The 27,485-nt window shown below is 35.4% G+C and overlaps 1 protein-coding gene across 1 annotated transcript in view; it reads left to right on the forward strand.

Moving 5' to 3' along the window:
* CEMIP (cell migration inducing hyaluronidase 1) overlaps nt 1-27,485 on the forward strand; it is a 110,771-nt gene that overhangs the window by 4,691 nt on the left and 78,595 nt on the right. The window contains exons 2-7 of the mRNA XM_051981163.1: nt 2,769-2,918; nt 3,932-4,070; nt 6,719-6,955; nt 12,798-12,977; nt 24,146-24,216; nt 26,242-26,337. Coding sequence (XP_051837123.1) covers nt 2,769-2,918; nt 3,932-4,070; nt 6,719-6,955; nt 12,798-12,977; nt 24,146-24,216; nt 26,242-26,337 — 873 coding nt within the window. The remainder of the gene's footprint in view (nt 1-2,768; nt 2,919-3,931; nt 4,071-6,718; nt 6,956-12,797; nt 12,978-24,145; nt 24,217-26,241; nt 26,338-27,485) is intronic.

Below are 27,485 nucleotides of genomic sequence, written 5' to 3' on the forward strand. Positions count from 1 at the left end.
AAGGTCCCTCTCTGGGGCTTCCTCAAGTCTCTAACCCTTTTTCTGAGGCTGAAAGCAAGCTAAATGTACAACTCACATTTGGGTCAAACTGAATTTTCAGTATTCCTTCCCTAGGGATCTTTACTTTTTTTCCTTGACTTTTCTTGTCTTCTGTATACTGCAACAGAAATAGTTTTCTAAAACACATCTTGGCAGCTTTGCCACATATTTGGGAATACAATATTATTGCATTAAGATAAAGATCCCACTGCTGAGCTAGTCTGCATTTTCCCTCTGATGGCCACAGAGTCCCTCTGAATTTGCAAAAGCAGAAAATGCTTCATTAAAACCCCACTGAATTCAAACCCCTCCCCTAATGAAATAATTTGAGTCTCAAATTATAGCTAGAGTTTGATAATTCCATCAAGCCAAATGATTAGGATTAAGGATAGGTGGATGGATTTTGATTTCATCATTCCCTCAAATTATTACTACTTTCATACTCTGGAAATTTTTTCTTTAAAACAACAATCTCTCTCTCTCTCTCTCTCTCTCTCTCTCTCTCTCTCTCTCTCTCTCTCTCTCTCTCTTTCTCTCTCTCTCTCTGTCTGTCTCTCTTTCTCTCTCTCTGTCTCTGTCTCTCTTTTTCTCTCTCTCTGTCTCTGTCTCTCTAGCTCTCTGTCTCTCTATCTTTCTATTTCTCTCTCTCTCTGTTTCTTTCCCACCTCCAGACTATATGTACATTGCTCCTTAGAGATCCAATTCAACTATTGATTAGCATGAAGGCTTGCTCCATTTTCTATCCTGTGCCAGCTCAACTATCTTTAGACATTTTGGTGGTCTTCCATTGTTGGTGTTTCAATATATTCAATGTTGAATTTAGGGCAGGCACCTGATTGCCTTGACCCACTACCACTCAAAACTACTCAGTTTAGCAAATCATCTGGCATCAGCATTTTGCAGCAGGAATTACAGGGATGCATCACCATGCCTGTACAAATTAGCTGTGCATATATTAAATCTCCTTGATAGAATGGATGCCTCCAGATGTGAGGGACTGTTTCAGTTTTGTCTTTGAATCCCCAGCATCTATGAGAGTCTTACAGCAAGCATGTACTTAATATATGCTTTTTCAACTGAGTTCAATTAAATTGAGAGTCAGCATGGAGTAGTAGATAGAGAGTAGATCTCATGGTCAAAAAAAACCTGAGTTCAAGTGACTACTCTGATCCATATAGATTATGTCACACTTAATTTGTCTTGACCCAGGCAATTGTTTATAAGTTAATAGTTTATAACTGTAAGTTGCCAATTTGAATTATTAGTGGGAATTTCTTTCCCAAGGATTTCCTATACTAAAAAATATTGAATTGTGGAATTGGCTTGAAAATGACCTTTCAATTAAAGTCAGGTATGTGTAGGCTTAGAAGAAAAAAGTGTTATGTGATTCTAAAGACATAGTTTCAGGAATGGGGCTTTATATTTGGGAATAACTGAAACATAAATTGAGGCATCAATAAAATTTATTGTAAAAGAAAAAATAAAAATAAAAGGAGACTACGTCATCCAACCAGTTTGACTATCAGGGATAGAGTTGCTTTATGCTGACTTTTATGGACGGGCCTGAAGGGCTGAGTCTAAGGTATAGTATTTCTTTATGGGAATCTTTTAATGACAAAGCTCACATTTACTGAAAGAGACTGCATTCATAGGGAAGTCATGAATGAGGCCAGGGCTCCAGAGAAATGATGTCTGTTCATGGCAAGAGAATCAGACCTGGATTCTAGTCCTAAGGCTATGGGACTAGACTAATAAGCTGTGGAAATTCTTTCTAGACCTCATCTTACTCATTTTCAAAATGGAAATGGATGATTTGATTAGATTAATAATTAAATTATTAATTATTATCAAATCATAATTGATAATTTAATTAATTCATCTATAACCTATCAAAATAGATTAATAAATAAACAATTAGTTTAACAATTATTAATAATTTAATGATTTAATTTAAAATTTTAATTTAATTTTAAAAATTTTAATAATAATTTAATGATTTAATAATAATTGTTGACATTTCTATGAAGTTTTAAAAGCTTTGTTCCTCACATTAACACAAGAAACTAAGTGCTACAAGAAGTCCCTTTCACCAATGAATTTGTTATTCTCCCCATTTTCCTTAGCTTATAGAGTGTGTTATTCAAATTCATTGATGTAGATATGCAAGAGTTTTGTACATTGCAAAAATTATCAGCATTATTATTATTGTTGTTGTTTCTCAGGTTGCTTTCACCTCTCCCTCTCTGTACTCTCTGGATTAGGAAGTCACAGGGTCATAAATTCATGAATTTAGATCTGAAAGGGGCCTCAGAAAACATGAAGCCCAACCTTCTTGTTTACAAATGAGAAACTGAAGTACAAAGAAGTTAAGTCACAAAGCCAGACTTGTCTGGGAAATTATAACAAAGTGGAATCTGCTTGGGAGATAGCTACTTCCTTATGATCAGAGTAAAAGAAGAGTCAAGTCCTAGTTTTCCAAGAGCAAAAGGGCCCTTAGGAATCAAGAGAGAGAGCCTCTAGTTCCAACATTAACTTGTCTAGAAAACTGGCAGTATCTTTTGTATGATTCAGTATTACCATCTGTAAAGTGGGGATTATTCTGATGCTTCTTCCATTTTGTGAGTGTGGGGATAAAAAGTGAGTATGAATGAAAGTCTCCCTCTGGGCACTTGGAGGTCTTGGGAGAAAGGTCCCTAGAGAAGATAAATGGTCCTTCCCTTCATTTCTAGGAGCATTAGCAGAATGTCCTGACCATAGTCCTGACTTAGTTCCCTGGTTTCCTGGCCATGATGAAGATCATCATGTTCACATTGGTGAAGGCAGAAGACTTCTGCTTATATCCTCAGCCACGGTACATTCCATCCACATCACAGACGGAGGTAAGCAGCAAAGTATTCTTCAGTAAGCCTCCTTTCTTTTCTTTCCCTGCCTTATATCCTCTCTAATAAGATAGAGAGCTAGGACAGGTTTCTGCCATGTGTTCAGATAGACAGAACAAATGACACATGCAGTTAGCTACTGTTTAATATCAATCAGAGCAGCTGGTTCTCAGAGCTAATCATCAGTTCTGTTCAGCTCAGAGCTCGTTGATAGCTTGTCCTTGTTGGAGGTTTTACAAAAAAAAATCATCAGTGAGATGCTTATTGGGCCTGGTAATTTCCTTCTAAACAATCTTTCTTCCAAACAGTGTATCGTAACAGCCATATTAAACAAAAAAATGCTACTTATATAGAATGTTATGGCAGGCAGGCATATGGCCCTGTTGTCAAAAAGCCTGTTATAACTTCTATCTCCAATACATACAATGTGACCATAGCAGAGTTAAAGAACACTTCAGTGCTCTGAGCAATTCTTTTTAAGTTTTTAAGTTTCAGAGAAGTTGCAACCTTCACTTCTGGAGAGAGGTTTCCCACCCCTCCCCTTGTCCTAAAACTAATGAAATCATAGATCCAGACCAAAGAAAAAAGAGTTAAAGGAAGACCAAAAGAGAGAAAGAAAAATTTATCCTTGGGAGAATATTCTTTAGATCTTACATTTTGATTTGGAAGGTCTTGAGAAATCATCTAGTCCAGATGTCCAATCTTCCCCTCATGTTACAAATAAGGAAACTGAAGCCCAGGAAGGTGAATAATTTGCCCAGACTCATTTCATACTGTTAGAGAGAAGGGTACATTTGTTTCTCTGCATTGCCTTTTAGAAGGTCACATTCACTATTAGCTTTCTTGTAGTTTGGGACAATTTACTTAAATCCTTTTACCACTTATTTTTCTCACCTATAAAATGAAAGCATTAGACTACTTGACTTCTCAATTGTCTTGCAGCTTTCAGTTTTTTTATACTTATCTCCCTACTCTGCTGCTCAAATTTCACCTTTTTTTTTTTTCCTGTTCAGGAAAACTGGTTATTAAGGATAACACCGAGCCAATTGTTTTGCGAACTCGACATATACTTATTGAGAATGGTGGAGAAATGCATGTTGGAAGTGAGACTTGCCTTTTCCAGAGTAATTTCAGCATTGTCTTGTTTGGAAGGTAGGTAAATAGCCTTCCTGGACTCTACTATAATATTGAGTTGGATTTAAGGGAGGCTTTCTGGAAAAGATATAAAGGACTCCTTTTCCTCTTGGATCCTCTTTATCAGTATAAAACAGTCTTTAATATCTCAATGCTGCAAAAAGTCCACAAATTCATCATTCTCTCCATTAACCCAGACAGCATTAACCCTCCATTTTGTTGATGATTCTTTATTAATTTCTCTAGTCAAAAATGTCATCATCTGATGGCCAAAATGTTGGTCATCAGATGATGAGCGAGAGGCAATTAATGATAACAACAACAACAACAACAACAACAACAACAATAATAATAATAATAATAATAATAACTATATAGCACTGATGACATTCCAGATACTGTGCTATACACTTTAGAGTTATTATCTTACTTAATTCTCCTAGCAACCCTGGGAGGTAGATGCTATTATTATCCTACTTTTTACACATGAAGAAACAAACAGTAAACGAAAGTTAAACAACTTGCTTAGAATTACACAGATACAAAATGTTTAAGACTGGATTTGAACTCAGGCCTTCCTAGCTGCAGGCTTCCTGACCACTGTTCTTCTATCCATTGAACCACTTAGTTTCCCCAAAAATCAATGAGAAGAAAAGTCTCTCTCATTAACTAAGTTGGTTTTTTTGGGTGACATCCCTAGACCTATATTTGAAACCTTTTTCAGATCAATGTAATGTAACAGATTTTATGCCATAGGGGCATGACTTTTGGAGCCCAGGTTTTTATATCATGATGAATTATGAAAGTAATCATTCACCCAAACCAGGAGAACATTGTAAACAGCAACAACAATGTTGCTTGAGGAAGAATTGCTAATGACTTAGTTATTCTCAGCAATACAATGATCATAGACAATCTCAAAGGACTAATGATGAAGCATGCTATTCAAGTCCAGAGAGAGAATTGATACTATCTGAATACAGACTGAATCATGCTATTTTTTACTTTCTTTCATTCTTTTTCTTTTATTTCAATTTTGTTCAAAATGACTAACATGGAAATGTTTTACATAAGAAAGAAACTAATCAGAGTTCTAGCCTAAGTGATGACAAGCATAATCAATCAATAACCACCCCACAAATACTTAATAAAAACAATTATATGGGAGATATTGTGTGAGGTGTTAGGATACAGATACAATAGATTAAAAAATTTCAATTCAAGCAATTTTATTCTAAAGGAAATTACCATGATATGGAAGATAGTGAAGAAATATATAATTCACAAATAATTTTAATTTATATGACCTAGGGGCTACATTTTTTTAGTTTCTCCAATTGTTTTCCGATTATAGTCTAATTTATGGAGATTCCAGTAATTTAAAATGTCCATTATTTCATTGGTGTGTTTATTCCTTCCAGTGATTACCTCACCTACCCTTAGTAGATAATTTTCATACCAACTTCCCCAAATAATCAGTTGTTGGTCAATCTTTTGTCAATGAACTTATCTACATTTAGCTGGATGGCTTCTTGCCAGATCAATGATCATTCATTATGCCCACACTCAAGGACTTTATATGATCATAGAGATGATTTTGGAGACTAGTTTGTCTCACCCTCTCATTTTACAGTTGACCTTGAACCTATAAAGGTTCAAAGTCACATTGGCAGTAGTTTCATAAGAAGGACTTTAATTCAGGTCCTCTGACCTCAGAGCCATTGGTTTTTTCCATTGTGCCACAGTGAGACCTGACAGACATTTTTTTTCCCACACAACTTTTACAATTATAGCCTTTGAGAAGACAGGGTTACTTCCAAACAACAGTGAATCATCAAAATAAGATTTAAGAGAAGGGTTTCATAAAATCAGTGAGTAAAATAAAGCAAAATTTAAAGAAGTAAAATTTCACTCCATGTATAAGATCAGTCTTTTAACCACAGCCTATTCCTTGTCATATGAGTTGATTATTACTATATTTGTTTTCTATTCAAAATACATGGTAGCCAAGGTACATCCAATGCAAGAGTTAACTCAGAGGTTCCATTTCTGAGGAATTCCCCAAACCGTGTTATTTATAAGCCAAAAGAAGAATTTCCAATATCTGTGCACTTAATGATAAATGCATTTAGCACTGGCACATAAGAGATCTTTAATACATATTAATTAACTGGCTGGCTGATCAAAGTATCTCACATTTGTCCTGAATCCTGAATATAGATATAACTGCTATTTTTGCTGACAATTTGATTTATTCAACAAATGTTTACCAAGTTTCTTCGGATGGATAGTTTCATTTTTGTCTTTAAATTTGTATTAACCTAATGCCTTGAACTTAGTAAATGCTGTTGATTGAGTACCTACTATTATGTGTGAGTACCTGCCTTCAAAGCAGGATTTTGCTTCTCAGAAACTCCCAGGAATAATTTTTTAATGATTCTAGATAAGTCACTTTAATCCCTGTTTGCCTCAGTTTCTTTAGTTGTAAAATGGGGGATAATAATATCTACTGCACAAGACTGTTGTGAAGATCAAATGAGGTGATGTTTGTAGAAGTGCCTGATACATAGTAGGTGTTACAGAAATGCTTGTTCCCTTATGCTTGTTTCCTTAATGCTTTCATAGTTAAAATTGGGTTGGTTTTGGCTACTTTTTTTTCCTTTTAGAGCTGATGATGGCAGTGAGTCTGATGAGTACTACGGATTAAAGTACATTGGTGTTCGCCAAGGTGGCACTCTGGAGATGCATGGGCAGAAGAAGCTTTCCTGGACTTTTTTGAATAAGACACTCCACCCAGGAGGGATGAATGAAGGGGGATACTACTTTGAAAGGAGCTGGGGTCATCGTGGTGTCATTGTTCATGTCATTAATCCCAAACTTGGTGCTGTCATTCATTCGGACAGGTAAAGTTTACTTGAATATTTATTTCTTAAGCCAATACACCAGCTTTATCTTAAATTTCAGTGCTGAGAATGTTCTTACTTGAGTCTAATCAATACCTATCACAAAGGCATTGTAGTCTCATAACTTTTCTCTTTGCCTTAATTTCCTAATGTTCTCTAGTCTGTTAGGAATCAATATTTCTTCTTTCAGAACAGTGTTATTTACTTAATGTAGATTTTAAGAACAGTAACAGCATCTTACAAATATTTTTCTTACTGATTACAAAGTACTTCATATATAGTGCTTCTTTTGCTTCTTACTACAAATCTATAGGGTAGGATTACAACAATTATCTGCCCATTATTCAGAAGAGGCCATTAAAATCAGGGAGAAGTTGTTTGTCCAAGATCATATAAGCAGTGAGCAGTAGGCTGAAACTTGAATCCCAGTTTTCTGGTTCCCAAATCCAGTACTCTTTCAACTTCACTTGTTTTATGTTACTTATCTAATATTCCAACTCTCCTGGCTAAGCAAAGGCCTACCTCCTTCTAATATGGTAACTTCAGCAAACTTTTTTTTATAAAGCAGAGTCAGAGTTCCAGGTATCTCCCATCAACGACATCTAGTCGGATCCATTTAAGCAAGTCCCTGATTTCAGGCTCTGAGCAAAAGTGAATGCCTTGCCTTCTGTCTATGTCAAATCAAATCAATTTAGGTCAACAAGCATTTACTAATCACTAGGAATGCAAAGGAAGACAATAAAAGTCTCTGCTCTCAAGGAATTCACAGTCTACATTGCATCAAGTAAAGATAAATCCTTGTTAAACTATCATTGTCAATTAGTAAACATTATAAATGTTGATTGATAAGTCCTCTCTGAATAGTCAGTTGCTTCAAGTTGCTATGGTTTTGTTTTGGGGTTTTTTTGTATTATTGTTTTTTTTTTAACTGGAAATTGTTAAAGTGATGTAAAACATTTGATTTCAATAATGTAATGAAGTAATCCCACAGTCAAATGGAAATTATTTCCAGAAGGGAAACAAGTGAAAGTAGAATAAGTGAAAAATATTCAGTCTTTTAAATGGAAAGAGTGTGATCAAGAAAAAAAAAATATTTGCCAATGGGGCCAGAGAAAGCAAAGGATAGCTATCCTGCTTTTATCCCAAGAAACATTTGAGTTGCCACTTAAACTTTTTGTGATAGAAAAGATAGGGCATTGAGAGTCAGAGACCGATATTTAACAGACTCAAAAGAGCTTTTTTTCAAATTTGGGGAAGGACCCAGGTCCCCTAAGCCAATAGAAGTTTCATTGACATGAAAAAGGTCTAAGAAGACTTTGTGACGTGCAGAAAGAGAGTCAGATAATGTATATATGTGTCTCAAGTGACCCATTTTAATGAAATGAACAAATTATGAAACAATGAATGAACAAATTAATGAAATGAAAAATGTTAATGAACAAATTGGCATTATCAGAATGTCAATGTGACTATGGGGGAACAGTATATATTAGAGAAGTAAAAAACTCTAGTCAACAATATGAATTCAAAAACATTTGCAATAATCTTTTTTACTATTTATGAAATGATAATAATTGGCAATTTATATAGCATAAAGTATATACAAATACACACACACACAAACAAACACACACAAAGTGCTTTATCTCATTTGGTCCTTGCACCAACAGCCTGGGAGATAGGTGCTATATTGATGCAGACTAAGTTATTTTCCCAGAGTTATAAATGTCTGAGATAAGATTCGAACTCAGGTCTTCCTGAAACCAGAGCTAGCACTCTATCCACTATACCACTCAGCTACTTGAAGTAGTTAGAGTAGCAAGGCAATATGGGAGCAATGGAGAAATTTACCAGAGGGAAAAAAATGGGCTTGATGTCTAATTTATAAAAGGAGAAGAACAGAAGATGAAGTTTTAAAAACTTCTTATAATATATAGTTAAAAGATAAGAGCTGATACAGTAGATGAAAAAAGTGAGAAGAGAAATAATGGGAGAAGTAGATAGGGAACCAAAGCAGTCATTGGGAAACAAGATACTGTATTATAGCAGAAATCAATGAGATAAACATTTCAAGAAAATAAAGTTAATAATTAAAGTCCTTGATTAACAAGCCAAAGAAAATGAGCACTCAATTTCCCATGATGGATGCTCCCCTGGATTTCCTCTTGTCTTCTGGAATCTTATTATCTTGTCAGATCACATCAACTCTAAAACTCACATGTACCTATTCTGTATCCCTTGCTCCTATGTCTCCTCTCTCCCTCTGGTTGGCAAAGTTAGAGGAGTGAATACTGAAGTTCCTCCATTTAGGGAGGACACCCAGGGCAACCATTTCATCATCTCCCACTTGGCTGTACTTCCAGATGGCTACATTTATTTGGACTTCATTATACCCCAATGCTGGGTACCCTTATCCCTTTTTCCTATTCTTTTTATGTATTGTATTCCCCCATTAGATTATGAGGTCCTTGAGGTCAGGAGATATCTTTTACCTTTTTTGTATCCCAAGCACTTAGCCCAGTGCCTGGCACATAATAGGTACTTAATAAATATTTATTAATTGGTGGACAGAAAAGGAAAGAAGTCCCTCTCATGATATAGTAGTGATATAGTAATGGCCGCATGGTATAGTAGTCAGCCCATCAAACTGGAATCCCTGACTCTTCCCCAATTGTCTGAGTGACCTTAACATCTCAAGTAGAAAAAAATAGACTAGGGGTGAACTTTAAGATTTGTGGCCTCTCTGCAGTATTCCACGATTTGGTAAAAAGGTTACTGGTGAACTTTGAGAATGCAGTTTTTATAGTGTGGTAAGATGCAAATTATTGTCCCATACATCTTAGTGAAACCACTTTAAATGTTTGCTGTGAAACTTTGCCAAATTCTGTGATGAAAATGTAATTCACCACATCAACATTCTTCAGTAAAATATACTTGTTTTCAGAAAACACTTTGCTTCAGAAGTAATTTATGATAAAAGATATGGTCTGCTTGGTATACTTATAGATTGTGGAATGAGCCACAGGTCAGAAGTAGACAGAAAGAGTAGGTTATAACTGCTGGTCTGCCTTTTGGTCTTGCACAAGTTTTTGTTTTGTTTTGTTTTGTTTTGTTTTAAATCAATTTGAGCCTTCATCATCTGAAAAGTGAAATTAAAGTCTTATCTAACTTGGAGGGGTATTTGTGAGTGTCATATGAGGCAACAAGATAAAGGAAAAGTTTGCAAAGTAAGGCATCCATTATTAGATTATCATCCACTATTGAATTAAAGTAATACTTAAGCAATAAGTTATATCTCAGTGAGTCAGTCAATAAACATTTATTAAGCAGCTTCTGTGTGCTAAATACTAGGCAAAAGGCAAAAGAGAGTCTCTGCTTTTCACAGTCTATAAACATTTGTTAAGCACCTACTGTGTGTTAAATACTGGGATATAACAAAAGGCAAAAGAGAGTCCTTGTTTTCACACTCTAATAGGGGAGATATATCTGTGGGAAGAGAGAAAGAATTCTCTCTTTTAAAAAAGGAAAATAGAAAGTCACTTATTTCTGATTGGGGAGAATTGTTATCCTTTCAGGAAGATGAAGAAATTTGGCTTTTATTCTTCTATTGGGGGAAAGAAGAAGCCAAAAACATTTCAATTTCAGTCTATTGGAAAGAGTAGCAAAAAGTCCTAATCTTGGAAAGAGTGAGTTAGAAAGGAAACATTTTAATCAAGAATGGGATATGGTTGAGGCTAAATTGAGCACTTTTTGATAAAAGTAAGGACAAGGGAGAAAGGTACCAAATGATATATAATTGTCTTTTGTTTTCTTTAAAAGCTTGATCTGTATGTATCTCTTTATCACAGTATTTTATAACATTGTTTGTTTTACTGGTTTAAAAACAGTTTGAGTTATTTTGTTTTTGTCTTTTGTCTTTTTTTTTTTTTTTTTTTTTTAAGAATTCTCATTTCTCTGTCAAACTACATCTATGGCTTGTCATGCAAACAAGGCATCTGCTGCCACCTGGTGGCACTGCATCCTAATTTCAAACAAAGTACCAAAAGTGGACGAAAATACTGTTGAAAGCTAAACTTTTCATTTTACATAATGAAATAATTTTCAGAGAGTTAATGATAAGTAACAAGAGAATAAAGTTCTGGAAATGTCTCTGGATACATAATTATAGTAGTGGTTGGGGGGGGGAAATTAATCGAATGCCAAATAAAAGAGAAATAAATCAGATGAAGGAAGCCTTTTTTCTCCCATTAGATAGACTTCACTGTGTATGAAGGCAGAGAGATGTAAGCTAAAAGAGAGGAAGGTTTTGAAGCTATGGAAAGGAAGAGGATAAGAATTGGAGGAAAAAATCCTCAGGAGCTAGGAAAGGATGGGATGAATATAAAATTTAAGGATAAACATTATATTGGAATATTCACTTTTTATATTTTCTCCTTTGCCATAGGATAGTGGATAGAAATCTGATCTCAGAGCCAGGAAGTCCTGGCCTATAATACACATTGGTTTCATGATCTTAGGCAAGTCACTTATCTAGTGTTTTAGTGTTTTGGGCAGCTCTATAAGATGATAAATTATGGAAGAGTTGCCAATCTGCCTTGAAGGAAAATGTTTCCTTTTCTAGGAGTTCTCTCTTATATCAATGAAATTATCTTCTTTTATAGATAAAAATACTTGATATTGCTTTTTGCCTTCTTTCTGGTGTCTACAAACCATTTCAAGAACCCTATGGATTTTCTTTTCATAACATTTTTAAAGTGGGACCTTAATGAGAAAAAAAACGTTCATTTTTACTAAATATCATCTAGCCTACAGTTCTTGGATGAAGAGAGTTATCTGCACCCAGGGAGAGGACTGTGGGGACTGAGTGTGGATCACAATATAGTATTTTCATCTTTTTTATTATTGTTTGCTTGCATTTTGTTTTCATTTTCATTTTTTCCTTTTGATCTGATTTTTCTTGTGCAACATGATAATTGTGGAAATAGGTATAGAAGAACTGCACATGTTTAACATACTGGATTATTTGTTGTTTAGGGGAGGGGCTGGGGGGAAGGAAAGGAAAATAATTTGTAACACAAGGTTTTGCAGAGGTGAATGTTGAAAATTATCTCTGCATATGTTTTGAAAATAAAAAGCTTTAATAAAAAAGGTCATCTGGCCTAATATTCCCATTCCACAAACTGAGATTCGAGAGGCAAAATGACTTTCTCATAATCCTTTAGCATACTGGCAGAACTGGAAGTAAAATTCAGATTTCTTAAATCTAATCTGTTGTTCAGTCATGTCTTATTCTTCATGTCCCCATTGGGAGCAGTTTGCCTTTTCCTTCACCAGCTCATTTTGTAGATAAGGAAATTGAGGCAAACAAGGTGAATTACCTAGGGTCACAGCTAGTAAATGTCTGAGGCTGGAGTTGAACTCAGGAAGATGAGACTTTATGACTTGAGACCTGGTGTTCTATCCACTGCACCACCTAATTATCCCTGAATCTACTACAATATCATTTTTCCACTAATCCAAGCTTAAACGGATCATTAGAATGCTGTGGAGATTTTTTCCCTTTTGGGCTTAGAAAATGGTTGTTGGTGGTTGTTTGTTTGTTTGTTTTTTTTTTTTTAAGAAAAGTCAAATATGTAAGAAGCCACAATTTATTTCTAAATTTTAAAAACTGCCTTTTACTATACACTTTTTTAAAAAATCACATTTCTTGTTATCAATGAATAGTGTACTGTCTTCCCAGTTAGTTCTCACAATATAAATTCATGGACCCCTAGACATTTGGAATTAGCCTGTGGAAATGTTTCTCATTGCAGAGAGTCCTAACTTTTGTTCTCCTTTTTAGGTTTGATACTTACAAATCCAAGAAAGAGAGTGAGCGTCTGGCACAGTATTTGAACACAGTGGCTGATGGCATGATCCTTTCCGTGGCTGTGAATGATGAAGGATCTCAAAACCTAGATGACACGGCCAGGAAAGCCATGACCAAACTGGGCAGCAAACATTTCCTGCGCCTGGGATTTAGGTATGTATCCCTTCTGCCAGGAAAGCAGGGGACAGAGCTCTTATTATGTGGTGATCTTCCCCAACACTCTGAATAGCACAGTCCTTTCACATGGAAAACTTGCCTCTTTATAAATAGCCCCACCTTCCTTGTGAGTCTCCCAACACACACACACACACACACACACACACACACACACACACTCACTCACTCACAAATAACCCACAAAAATACCCTCATTTAATGGCTAATATAATATCGCCCAAGCACATTGCAGGTCCATATTGAACAGGAGAAGCAGCATGGAGATGCTAGATAATGGATACATTACTGGATTAGCAGTTGGAAAGCCAACTGGTTCCCACCTAAGGAATTTTAAACTATTTCTTAGCTAATTTCAAAGCAAAACCATAAATTCTAGAAGAAACCTTCAATGTCTTCTAATCCAATCCCTTCATTTGGAAAGAGAGGGAAACTGAGTCCTTTAAAGTTCAAGTAATTTACTCAAGGAAACCTAGAAGATATGAGACAAAGATGGGTCTTGAAGTTTTCTGACTCCAAGTCTAGATCCTTTTCTTATATTATACCACCTTTCACAAAACCTTATTTACTCATTCAACAATAATCACTTATTGAACATTTATTCTTAATGTTTCCTTAATGAACATTTGTTAAAAATGCCTACCATGTGCCAAACATTGTGCTAGTCACCAAGAGAGAGATACAAGGTTTTCTAGTCTAAATTCAGATATTTTTCTGCTGCATTATCTTTTTCTCAGATGTGTAGAAATCTATATCTCTGTTCTCATATATGCATGACTAAAGTTCATCTTTCTTTTTGTTCAGTGCACATTCAGGATGGTATCATGCCTCGGGCATTGACAAAAAGCTTATTTAGAGATTATGCTAAGTGTATTTACCCAGTGAAATACAGTAAAAAGCTGGTCTTATATGTAACTTGGTGTGCATTATATTTACCCTTCAGATTGTAAAACATCCTGTCTGTGTACATTGGCGCATGCCCTGACATTGAGAATGTTCACTGTTTATTCAGTGATGGCCACAACATTTTATCATTGGTTTGAATTTCGGCTCTTTTATGTTGGGGGGGGGATCTTATCCTGTAGACACCTGGAGGCCACTGTTAGCATCCTTTCTACCCCTCACTAGATAAAGAATAGATATGGTGACTCTTCTGAGTCAAGATCAAAGGACTGTTACTAGTCATGAAAGGGAAAGACTATGAAGTGAGAGCCAAAAAGAGAGTAATTCCAGGTTGGAGTATTTCCCTTGAAAGGTAAAGGGTCACATATCCAGGCAGGTATTATGTTTTAGAACTGATCAAAGTTTGAATAACTAGATATAATATTAGTTCTTTTGAATCATAAACTTTTAGAGCTAGAAGGAACCCTAGAAATCCTTATGACAGTAATGAATATACTGACAAGTAACTAGTATTAGACAGTGAGCCTGAGCTAGAGTTCATATCACCCTCCAGAGTGTTTAGTTCTGTACCATGAAGTTTCTCCATTACATGGCATTATGTAGCACCCATGACAAATAGTTAAACTGTGATCTCATTGGGAAAGTAGGAAGAGAACAAATGTTATTTTTTTAATCCCTATTTTGCAGATGGAAAAATTGAGAAATAGCAACTTGATTATGGTAATCTAGTTATTAGGAAATAAGACCTGAGCCTTGATTTTCTGGTTTCAGAATATAATGAGTTAATTTGGATAGTAGTTGACTTCCTTCCCATTGAAAGTATGGATAGGTTATAGAGGGGATTCTCATTCAAATATCATCTTGACTATGTGATCTCTGAAGTTCCTTCTAGCTTTGAGATTCTGTGATTCAATGATTCTGTGTCTCCCAGCCTGGCATCATGGTGTAACAGCTTGTAACCCAATACAAAGAGTAGAACTGTACTGAACTGAAAATAGAATCAAATAGTTACCAAAAACCTGCTCTGTAAAAGAGAGTACATTGTCCTCTGGAGGACGGAAAAAAAAAAGAATAAGGCAACATTTCACTTAACCTCCTCTATGGGAAGAGAATGAACTTGGAATTGGAAAAAAAATCTTGATTCAAATGCTTCCTCAGATCTATTAACTTCTATCGACATCACTTTCCTCATTTCATAAGTGTAGATAGTTATAATACCTACCCCACAGGATCATTTTAAAAGTCAAATGAGATGATGTGTGCAAAGTTCTTTGCAAACTTTAAAAGTGTCAAATGAATTGAAACTATTGTTATTATGAATATCTATATACAGAAAATGATGATGAACAATTGGAACACAATATATGATAACATGCCAAACAAATCATATGAACAGTCACTATTGGGTAGGTAGTCAGGCTAAAGAAAATGGACTCTGAAGGAAGAGTAACCTTCACTCACCTTTTCTGCCTCAGTTTCCTCAACTGTAAAGTGGGAATAATAATAATAAAGGTAAACTTTTTTTCCAGAAAGATGAAGAGGAAACTGAGATTGGTGGGGAGACAGATAGAAAAAAGGGTTGGGAATGTCCAGAGTGAGAAAATATTACGTATATTTGGGAGACAGTGGGAACAACTTGGCAGATTGGGGTGGGTTTGTATTGAGGATAAAATTCCAAACCTTTGCTGGACTCACACCATGAAGCATTTTGAACATGTGGTTAAAGAAAAGTTCAAATCAAACCTATAAACAATAAGGAATCACTAAAAGTTTTTGAGCAAGGCAATGACATGTTTATAAGCTACTAATCAACAAGGATTATGTTTTAAGTCCATTATTCAACAAGTATTTTCTAAGTTTTTGCTTTGTGAAAGGATTTCACTGGAGGGGAAAGGGTCAGAAATGAAAGATTTTTTATCCTCTAGGAGCTTACATTCTATTTGGATGTTTGGTTTCCTATTACCTTTAGTATAAAATACAAACTCCTTTGGTTGTCATTGAAAGTCCTTCATAATCTGGCTCTAACCCATGCCATTCCCCTTCATACAACCTCTAGTCCAGCCAAACTGACTTATTCTCTATTCCTTACACATATTATTCCATTTCCCATCACTATATCTTTGTCCAAACTTTTCTTCAATTTTGAATTCCATGCCCTCTTTATGTGCTGCTTTTAGAATCCCTGGTTTCCTTTAAAGCTCAGCTCAAACATGAGCTGAAATCTCCTACATGAAATCTTTCCTACTTTCCCTAGATGGTAGTGACTTCCTTCAATTTTATTCATTTACACATAAATATGATATTTATCCTGATAGAAATGTAATCTTCCTGAGGGAAAAAGCAATCCATCTTTGTGTCCCTAATGCCTAGCACAGTGCCTGGTATATAATAGGGCGTTAACAAATGTTTTTTTGATTATGATACATTAAAGTAACTACATAAGTACAATAAAATGTAGAGAGCAATGGAAGGAAAATAATGTGTAAACAAAGTACTTTTAAAAATTTGAGAAGGGAAAAGACCCTTTCAGCTAGTGGGATTTGGAAAAACTTCCCAGACTAAGTGGCACCTGAGCTAAGTATTGAGGAAAGATAAGGATTCTGAAAGATGGAGATGAGTCCTGAGTGCTTTCCCATTATGGGTGGTGACCATGCATTCTCATGTTGCTAGGAGATGGCATGTTGAGTCTGGGGAATAGTTTGTGAGTAGGACAGTTTGATGTATAAAGGAGAATAATCTGAAATAAAGCTGGAAAGGTGGTTTGATACAAGTTTGTATCATTTTGATTTTGATTTTGAAATATGAAATAAATATTTTCATTTATACTAGAGGGATTGGGTAGTCCTAAATATTTTATTTATTTTTTTATCCCTTGAATTGCCTAGAAAATACTTTGCAGAAATAGGTATGCAATAAAAATTTATTAAAAAGTGAAATTTAAACAAAATATTAAATTTATCTTCTACAATGATTAATCTGACCATAGCCATTGTGTAACATAGAGTAAAAGGAGTGGAGAATAGAGACAAGGAGACCAACTAAAGTTTGTTGCAATAGTTTCGGTATTAGGTAATGATATCTTGAATAATAGAAATGGAAAGGAAATGATGGGGATAGGAGGCATTCCTGAGGAAAGAGTACCATAGGACTTGGTGATCAGCTAGATGTGAAAGGAGAAAGATGGAGGAGTAAAATATCTCTAAGACCTTCTAACTCTAAAATTTTATTACTCTGTGACTTTCATGTTTTAAGATTGAGTTTCTGGCAAAATGATTGTACCATTAATATAAATAGGGAAGAGAAGGGAAAGTTTTTGGGGTGATGCTGTGAAGATAATTTTTTCCCTGATATATGTTGATTTGAAGATTATAAACATACATACATATATATATATATATAGTATGTATATGCATATATACATACTATATATATATATAGATATATATAGATATATATATGTATGTATTAGAGAGAGAGAAAGTACTTGTCTATTGGGAAGAGGAGAAATAAGGATTGAAGATACAGATACAGCTTTTCCATTGCAGGATTCCATGGCTTGGGTAAAAAGGAGACATTATAATTCTCCCCAAAGCCAGCATAGATAAATAATTCTTTTTATCAAAGTTCATGAACTTCTGAGTTAATTCTTGAGGTCTGACTGGGAGCAAGGAAGCAGTATAAATATGGGATGTTGAGAGGTTGCTTTGCTATAGCATGAAGGAATCCTGTCAGAGTGAAAAGTGCATTTTGCTTTACTGAAAATTAATACAAGAAATAACTATTCTTAGTTACTTCCAAGTCAAAACAAGATAGGGCAGTGATAGACCAAGATCATTGAGATAGTTGATTTTATGCTTGTCCATCTTGGGGAATTTAGAAAAGAAAACACAGACAAATTTTCCTTGACATAGAAGCAAGAATTGGGCTCAGTAATTTCTCACCTTTCTATACATAGAGATAGCTAGGTGGTGCAGTGGATAGAGCACTGAGTCTGCAGTCAGAAAGACCTGAGTTCAAATTCAGCCTCAAATATTTATTAGCTGTGTGATCCTGGGCATGTCATTTAATCTCTGCCTGCTTTAGTTTCCTCAATTATAAAATGAAATAATAATATCACCTATTTATGAGAATTTTTATAAGGATCAAATGAGATAATATTTGTAAAGCACTTAGCACAATGCCTGGCATATAGTAAGTAGGTGCTTAATAAATGCTTGTTTCCTTCTTTCCTTCTGAGGACTCTAAAGGAATTTCCAGATATATTATCTTGTTCTTTACCATGGAGTCAGGTATTATTCTTCCCCCTTTATAAATAGCCTGGGTTTAGAGACTCTATACTGGAACCCAGGCCCTAACTCCTAGCCCACTGCATCATGAAGATAGTGTGTCACTTGGATTTTCCCTATGTATGACCTGGCCAGTACAACCCAGCTCTCTTAAAGATAAACTGAGATGGTAGCAAGAAGATTGTACCGGCTGATGTTAGCCTACTCCTCATCTGCTTTGATGGAGAAAAACATCATATCTGTCATCTCTAGCTTTATGTTATTTAACATTTTTATTGATGGTTCTGATAAAGACATAGAAAGATGGCTTATTACATTTCTAAGTTCTACAATGGTAGGAAGTATATCTGACCCAAATAGTGATCTGATAAGAATCCAGAAAGATCCTGAAAGGCTAGAACATTAGGCCAAATATAATAAGTTGAAATTTAATAAGGTTTTTTTTAAAATCTTCATAAGTACAAGATGGAGGAAGTATGGCTAGACAACGTTTAATCCAAAAAATATCTGGGGTTTTTATAATACCACAAGTTCAATATGAGTCAACAGTATAATATGGAAGTCTCAAAGTCTAATGCAATATGAGATTACATTAGGAGAAATACCATGTACAAAAGAAAGGCAATAATTCCGTTGTACTCTGACCTGACCAGATAAAACCACATTTTGAGTCCTTTCAGTAGAACAGTTGATAAACTGGAGAATACCATTAGAAGGGCAATAAGCCTAGGAAAAGGCCTTCAGTTCATGTTCCTTGAGGATTAGAAGAATATTCATTTGAAGAATAGAATAATTAAGGAGAACTAACTTCATTTATTTGCAGGGCTGTTTTATGGAAGAGGGATTAGACTTAGGAGCCATGGGTGGAAGACACAGAAAGGCAAATTTGGGCTTATTGTCAGGGGAAAAAACTTTCCACATCCTCAGATGAAACCTTCAGCAAAGACTGGTTAAACTCTATGTTAAATTTGATGTAGAAACAATTCTTACTCATTTACCAGATGGCCATTGACTCCTGTCCCAAGATTCTTTGATATTCTGTAATATCCTCTGTGTTGGTATCAGTTTCCTAATATTAAAATGAGGGAGTTAAATTCCATTCTAGTTCTAAATCAAAGGATTCAATGATCCAGTGACCTAACCTTTGTTGATCAAGCCCAGGGTGGTTCCCTGACGCATGAAGACTTGTGTATGTTGGAAAAGTAGACTAGTGGACATTTCAGTTCCTTTTCCCTTCTGTCACTGCTTTCTGAACTGAAACCCAATAAATCTTTAGTACCCAGAAGGACAGTTCATAGGCACAGCCTTTGAAGACATATATTAGTGGATGCTCACCTCATTCAGCTTGCTTTCCTGGACTCAAACGTTAGTGAGTCTATTGAAAAGCTTCCTTCCCCCGGGATTCAAAAAAGCACTCTGATTCTAGGTGAGAAGGAAAGCATGATGGGAAAAGTTTAATCTTATAGACTACTTGGTAGACGTCTATTGCCTCTTCTAACAGTAGAAAAGTAGGAAAAACAAAGTTGCAGGGTAAAAAAGTTACAGGAAAGGTCCAATCTGAAATACTTTAGACAATAATAGAAAAAACATCTGAGTGAGAAAAGTAGAGAAGGGCAAAACCTTAAGAGAAGCATTTACCAAGAAAGGAAATGGAATGGTCAAAGAAATCAAAAAATGGGGGAGGAAGAATATCCACAATAAATAGATATTATAAATGAAAAGGAACAAAAGAAGAAATACAAGAAGAAAAAAAATAGTACTAACAGTTCTATAAGCATCTCTAAACCATATAATCATTGATACAAAGTTGAAAGAGACCTCATAGGTTAACTAGTCCGATCCTCTCATTTTATATATGAAAAATCTAGGCCCAGCGAGGCTTGCCCAAGGCTACACAAATAAACATCTGGGGTAGGATTTGAATCCAGATCCTCTGACTAAAGCGCCATCACTCTTTTTTTACTGTACTATGTTGCATCCCTTAAAGGTAATACACTAAATTTACTAACAGATAAGCAAAAGAAGGAACTAGAATTGGGCAAGAAAAACATTAAGGGACGTCAATAAAGAGATATTTGTCATCCAAAAAAAGAAAAAAAGGAATAACTCAGAATTAATCTAAGGATTTAGTGGTATACCAATCTATCAATTAATAGACTAGATAATTCTTTATATCAGAACACAATGAAAAATGAATTCCACTTATTGTTGCTATTAAACCATTCCATCCAAATGGATCATCCAATCATCAAAACAACCAATATTATCAAAATTGTGGAAAGGGTATCAAGGGTATCTAGAATCAGAGAATTGCTAAAATGGAAATTATCGGATTCCAATCATTTGTTCTAGAAAAGTGAGATCATGTTCTATGTAGGATCATAGAAGGGCAGGGTAGGGAGGAACCTTAATTCAATACCTTCATTTTCTAGATAAAGAACATGAAATTCATAGTGATGAATCAATTTTATAGGACTGGGAACTCAGGGCTCAACTTTCTCTGTTCAATGTTCTTTCTGTGATAGCATGGCACTAATTAATAAGTGGCAGAACCAACACTAGAGGTCTCCTGGCTGCTGGTTTAATATTCTTTCTCCACACCATTCTCTTTTCTGAAAGATGTTTTGGTTCTATAAGTCTGTCCAGGTGTTAACTATTTAAATTATTTTATACTAATAGAAAAGAGCTAATAGCCTTCTGGAGGCAGCATTCCCACCTATGAGCTATTAATGGTCCTATTAGTTGGAATTCCACACCAGATTAGTGAAAGGTAATTCTCTGGCAAATTGGTAAGGAAAATATTTGGGCCTTAAAATGGCATCCTTCAAAGCATATTTGGACTTTGTCTCTGATAATACTATTCAGTGTGGGATTCATATAGATATATTTATTTGTAGGCTAGACTAAAACATGTTATAGAGATAGCACCATGGTCTTCAAATATGACAATTGTGATTCCTATCTTCGAGATTTTCTTCTATTTACTAAATAACTTCTGTGTGCTTTTAGTTTTCCATATCTGAAAGACATTCAGCACAGTCAGTAGAATTGACTAACATTTAATAATTCTGAGTCTCAAATTCAAAGTTTTCTAAAAGTGTGTGATTCAAAGAAGCTTAATGATAGGTAGATGTGGTAGAAGACCAGAGCCGAGGTCTCACTCTGCCTCTACCATTAACTAGCCATGGAATTTGGAGCAGGCTGCTCCATCTCTCTGCATAAAATCATCCCTAGATGATCTCAGATTCAGTAAACATGCCTTAAGAGCCTACTATGTGCCAGGCATTGAGTTGAGGTCCCTTTTAGAGCTAACATTGCATGAGTCTATACTTGAAATTGTAGATGTTCAAAAAATGGAATTGATTTCCTCAGATGGTAATGAATTCTTTGTCAGTTGTATCTTCAAAGGAAGAAATGATGAAGTAGATGGAAATACTAGTCAAGTATAAGTTGAACTTATCCATGAGGTTCCTTCTAACTCTGAACTTAGAAGATTTTATGAAAAATAGCTGCATCCCATTGTTCCTGGGACAGAAGTGGTTATCATTCTTTAGAAATAAGCCTCCAGAGACTCAAGTGAATGAAATGAACAAAAACATTAAGCATGCTTTCAAACAAAAAATGTCTTCATTAGAGTTTTTGTTTTCCTCTCAAGAATGCCCTTCAACCTTGTTTTTCAGAAGTATTTTGCTCATGGGTTTTTTCAACTTTGGAAAACACACTCTCTCTCCTCTCACTCTCCTCTCTCTCTCTCTCTCTTCTCTCTCTCTCTCTCTCCTCTCACTCTCCTCTCTCTCTCTCTCTCTCTCTCTCTTTCTCTCTCTTTTTCTCTCCCCATCTCATACACATACACACATGCAAACACACACACACATATTCCAACCAGCTTACTGAGTGCAATAGAATCATTTTCTCCCACCCCGCTGTCCCACTCCTTGTTGGAGATAGATCACAGCTTCCCAGTGCCTTTGGCGCTGGATGTGCCGGAAAATTTTCCAGTTGACACATCTGGCATACTGGCAGGCTCCTTGGGGAGTTATGTTGGTGGTCAGTAATTTCCCTTTGGGTTGTCCTAGAGTTAATCTGCTGTTAAGCTGGTGGGCGGGCTTTGGACCAGGGAAAAACGATTTTTCTCTCTACCAACAGGGTTTCTTTGTTTATAACATAAATCTTGAATTTTTGTGAAGGGGAATAATTGGAGATTGTCAATGAGAGATATAGGCCAGCTAGAGAGGGATGAGCCATCTTTCTTATCCAGCAAGGGAGCATGGTGGGCTTTTTAAGAGTATAGTATTTCCTTTAAGAGCAAGGCTGAATTCTTCCATACAAAGGGCTTCTGACATTTATTGCCTATTTCTGTCTTCCTCCTTAAAAATACTCTTATCTTACAATCTCAGTTCTATAGAACTGATACTGAAACCCATTTCCGTTTTTCAGATAGAGAAGTAGGTGACTTTAGATGTCAGTACTGTCAACATAGTATTTTCTATGTTGCATGATTTTGTTTGTAAGTTTTCTTTTGTTATAAGGTGGGGCTCAAGGGTAGGGGTATTCAAAAGAAATTGCAGTGGTACAAAAAAGAAAGGTCAAAGGAAAATATAAACAAATATCTTATTTTTAAAATACTTCCAAGGGTTCTAGGGCCATGCAAATTCCATGGAAAGGTTTGTGATTTGCTAAGATCAAGTAAATAGAGTATTCAGAGAGGCAGCCAGCAGGGAAGGCTTTGCTCTGGCTTCTTCCCACCTCCTCTGGGCCATGAGGTGCACCTTTTAGAAGGGACCTGCTTTTGATGTGAAGAAGTTAGTTGAGAAACTTGATCTTTGATCTAGGATCACTAGTCAGGTTAAAAGGATTATTTGAAATATTATTCCCCCAGGGAAGTGGGATGTGGGCTGCTCTCTATCCACAGTTAGCAATGACTTTTCTTCTATTTTTACTGTTACCTGGATATTACCTGGGCATTCACTAATTTTCACTGGTGTCCAGGCTGTGCTTGAACAGAACAACATCAAAAACAAAAGCGGAGTTTCTTTCTCATTAAATTCAATTGAAAGACAATGAATCTCTAAGTACGACATAGAGCCCATGGAAGCCTCCTTTCTCAGTGCTTCCGTTGGACTGGCATTTTCTGGCTTTTCAAAAGACTGAGACTTTAATTTTTGATCTTTACAATTCTGGAAAGTAGTTGGGAACAGATATAACTTTTTGTAAATGAGGAAATCGAAGCTCACAAGACTTAGATGCCTTGCTCAACATCACAAACTGAGAGCCAAGAGTAGAAACCATGGTGTTTTTTTTTTGTTTTTGTTTTTGTTTTTGTTTTTGGTTTGGTTTGGTTTTAGATCCTAGACCTACTTTGGAAGTACATGTAGAACTCTAGAAGTTTGTTCCAAGGTATATTAAGATATAGGGCAAAAGTTCTATACTTTCATCAGAGTGACATTTATGAGTAGCATGTATATTCCTGGTATTCCAGTGTCTAGTTAGGAGTATTAATTCATCTTTTGTATTCATTCATCTTTTGTATTCAGGAGTGGAATCTTGGGATTAATGGGAAAAATAAAACAGTAGAGGAAAGTAAGAGTAAAATGACAGTGAAAGCTTAGTTCTAAAAAAATATAATCACTGATTTTTCTTTCAAAAAAAAGAGGGGAATTTTAAAAGTCAACTATCCCAAGCAGATTCTTAAGGGCTAGATCACATGATCATAGATTTAGAGCTGGAAGGGACCTTTGGGATGATATAATCATCTGTTCCAATGACTGCATTTGATAGATAAGGAAACAAATGCCTAGAAAATCAAAGTACCAACATTAGCAAGGGTTAGGATTGTAATTAAGCTCCTTTTTCTCTAAATTTATTGCTTTTTCCACTATTCCATTCAGCCTTATTTTGAACTATTGATTTAAATCTTCCAAACATAAGAAAAGGGTAGATTTTTTCATTATTTTCCAGGCATCCTTGGAGTTTTCTGACTGTGAAAGGAGATCCTTCATCTTCTGTTGAAGACCACATAGAATATCAAGGTAAGTCATAAAATTGGCTAAGATGGGTTAGGTTCTCTTCTTCTCAAGTCTTAATGACCACTTATTGTAGATACAAAGTATAGGTACACTTCTTGTAGGTTCTAGAGGAATGTGAAAGTTCCTCTAGAAAGCCTTCAGTTCTCAATGTCTCCTGACTATTAACTATAGGATTTTGTAGGAAAGGGAAATAAGAGAATCAAATCAGATCTGGTTTTGAATGTATGTTGCCTTGCAGTTACTTTCTTTCAGAATATAGAATTCAAGCCTCTTGAGGGAAGGAACTATTTCACTATTATCTTTGTGGGTAATTAATTGGGTGACACAGAAGATTGAATCTGACTTGGAGTCAGAATGGCTTGACTTTGAAGTTTGCTGAAGATGTTTTTTTAAATAGAAGTCACCATTTCCCTGATACAAAGGCTAGATGGGAACCTAAATAATGTGGAAATTCCAGGCATCATGAGCTAATGAAATATTTTTTTTCACAAGAGAGCTTTTGGGCACCCCTCAAATCACACTATGTAGTCAGCTATTTTCTTGGCCTAATAATGGTTATCCAGCAGCCAAGAAAGATCAATGCCTTGATCCATTGCAGTACAATCCAAAAATACTGTTTCTCCAAAGATTTAGAAGAACAATTTCATCATTCTTCCTCCTTGTAAGTCAGGAAATTAACAGCTTTTCTCAAGATAAAAATATTTGCCTGATACTTAGAAGCTCCTTGAAAACAGTATTCCTCCAGTGTTAGAATAAGTTGCAGCATTCATTCTTTCAAACAACATTTATTAAAATGTCTATGATGGATAAATACTTGTTTGCTCTAGATATTTAGGAAAATGCTAAGTAAGACACTTTCACATTGGAATAAAGCACAAATACAGATAATTCTAATACATGTTTGCATTAGAAAAATAAAAAAGCACATGTGAGGTCCTATGAAAAAAAGATAATCCTGATAGGAGATAAAGGAAAACTTCACAGAGGAAACATTTGAGTTGTGCTTTAAAGAATGAAAACAGTTTCAACCAATAAAAAAGAGGAAAGAACATTTCTAGTACAGAGAACAACATAAGTAAAACAAAAGAAAAGAACATTTATTCTGTTCAGTTTAACAAACAAAGTGAATGAATAGTAGTACAAAGTGGGAAAGACAGGGTAATATCAGACTGGAAGATAGGATGCAAGGTAAAAATTATGAACTTTATTGTGTAGCTAAGAAGGAACCATTGAAGAATTTTGAGGTGACATGATCCTTTATATGCACAACAATATGTTAATTATCCTTCATTCTCAAAGAAGGTAATGTCAGTGAGGTGATGTCATGACATACTCTGTCTTTTGGGGTGTTCTGTTGCTCTAAAATTTGTGTAGAGTCATTATTTAAAGTAATTTTGGGAGATTTGGGGAAATGTTGGGTGAGTCCCTGCCTTTACTCCATATTTTGGCTCTACCTCCCAGATAACTTTTAAAAGATTTTTTTTCTTTTGGATCTCTGAATTCTCCCAAGAGATCTTGGGGTTTACAGACCAGATTTCTTTCTTAAGAACTATGCCTTAAACCAAAACCCACTCTGATTCTCATTGATTGGGCACCAGTAGGTCCCAGGCTAAACCCTATTTGGTCATTGCTTAGATCCTGATTGATTCAGAGTGAATGTAAATAGCAATAATTTCTGCTTTGGTCAGAAACCATGAAGGTATTTCCCCTCCCCATCCATTTATTCATTTATTTACTTTTTTTTTTGACTTGGTGAAAGAGGAGATTCTTTGCCTCTATTGCTACCTAGACTTAATCACTGACTGCATAGGGATAAGTCTGACAGTGATATAAAGGGTGGAATGTGGGAATAGTAAGAATATAGTACAAGGGATGCTTAATAAATGTTTATCAAATAAATGAATGATCTAATCAATTACTGTTCAAATAACTGAGGACCTTTTGTATCATATTCATCATCACTTTTAATGCCATATTCTATTCAAATTGAAAAATCTCAGTTACCAAATTATCTTATCCTTTTAATAGGTCACCGAAGCTCAGCTGCAGCCAGAGTTTTTAAATTATTCCGAACTGAAAATGGGGAACATTTCAATGTTTCTTCATCCAGTGAGTGGGTGCAAGGTAAGAAATCTATGCATTTCAGAACTCAGGAAGCCCTAGAGGCATAATTCAACCACAGAATGAGGTGTTTTTGCTCTAGCCATGTTTTTCCATTAGATGAAGGACCACATACTGAGCTTTCTAGTCATTATAAATTAAACTTTCTTTCACCAACAATTATTTCTACCAAGATCACACTTACTCCACAGGATAAGTCAATGTTTCCTTTCCTTGTAAAGAATTAAATCTCTCCTTGTTACTGTATACATGAAGCTCTTCCTTTGAGTTCTATCCCCCCTTTTTCTTTCAAGTAACAATCAAAACTTCAATTGATAATTCAGTTGAAGATTAATTTGTGAAGGCTTTTACTAGAAATTTGGGAAACTAGTCAACCAACCGACTCTTGAAACTGCTAGACAAAATTCCCAACCTGTGGACTTGGGTAGCACTTACACTCAGGTATATAACATTCACCAAGGGAGGTGACAAACTCAAAAACAAAAAAAAAACTTTGATGGCAGCCCTTTAACAAAGCAACTGTTGGACTTTTTTGGCATAAAGTTGTGCTGAAAACATTTGTCAGTGCAGTGACCAGGCTTGACTTTGACTGAATGGATCTTTGCTGTCCAGTCTTTTTTATGCTTCTAATTTTTTAAAATAATAGCTTTTTAATTTTTAAAATGCATGCAAGATAGTTTTCAACATTCACTCTTGCAAACTCTTGTATTCCAAAATTTTCTCTCTTCTTATCCCCCCAAGCAGCAAGTAATCCAATATTACATGTGTTAAACAGTTCTTCTATACATATTTCCACATTTATCCAAGCCTTTCTGAAATCATCCTATTGATTATTTCTTATAGAACAATAACATTCCATAACATTCATATACCATAATTTATTCAATCATTCTCCAGCTGATGGGTAGTTTCTTACCACTACAAAAAGGGTTACTACAAATACATATGGGTGATTTCCTCCTTTTCATGATCATTTTGGGATACAGATTCAGTAGAGACAATGCTGGATCAAAGGATATGCACAATTTGATAGTCCTTTAGGCATAGTTCCAAATTGTTATTGAATATTGGATCTGTTCACAACTCCACCAACAATGTATTAGTATCTCTGTTTTCCCACATCCCCTCAAATACTTATCATTATCTTTTCC

This window comes from Antechinus flavipes, chromosome 2 (assembly GCF_016432865.1).
Source record: "Antechinus flavipes isolate AdamAnt ecotype Samford, QLD, Australia chromosome 2, AdamAnt_v2, whole genome shotgun sequence".
NCBI classification, from domain to species: Eukaryota; Metazoa; Chordata; class Mammalia; order Dasyuromorphia; family Dasyuridae; genus Antechinus; species Antechinus flavipes.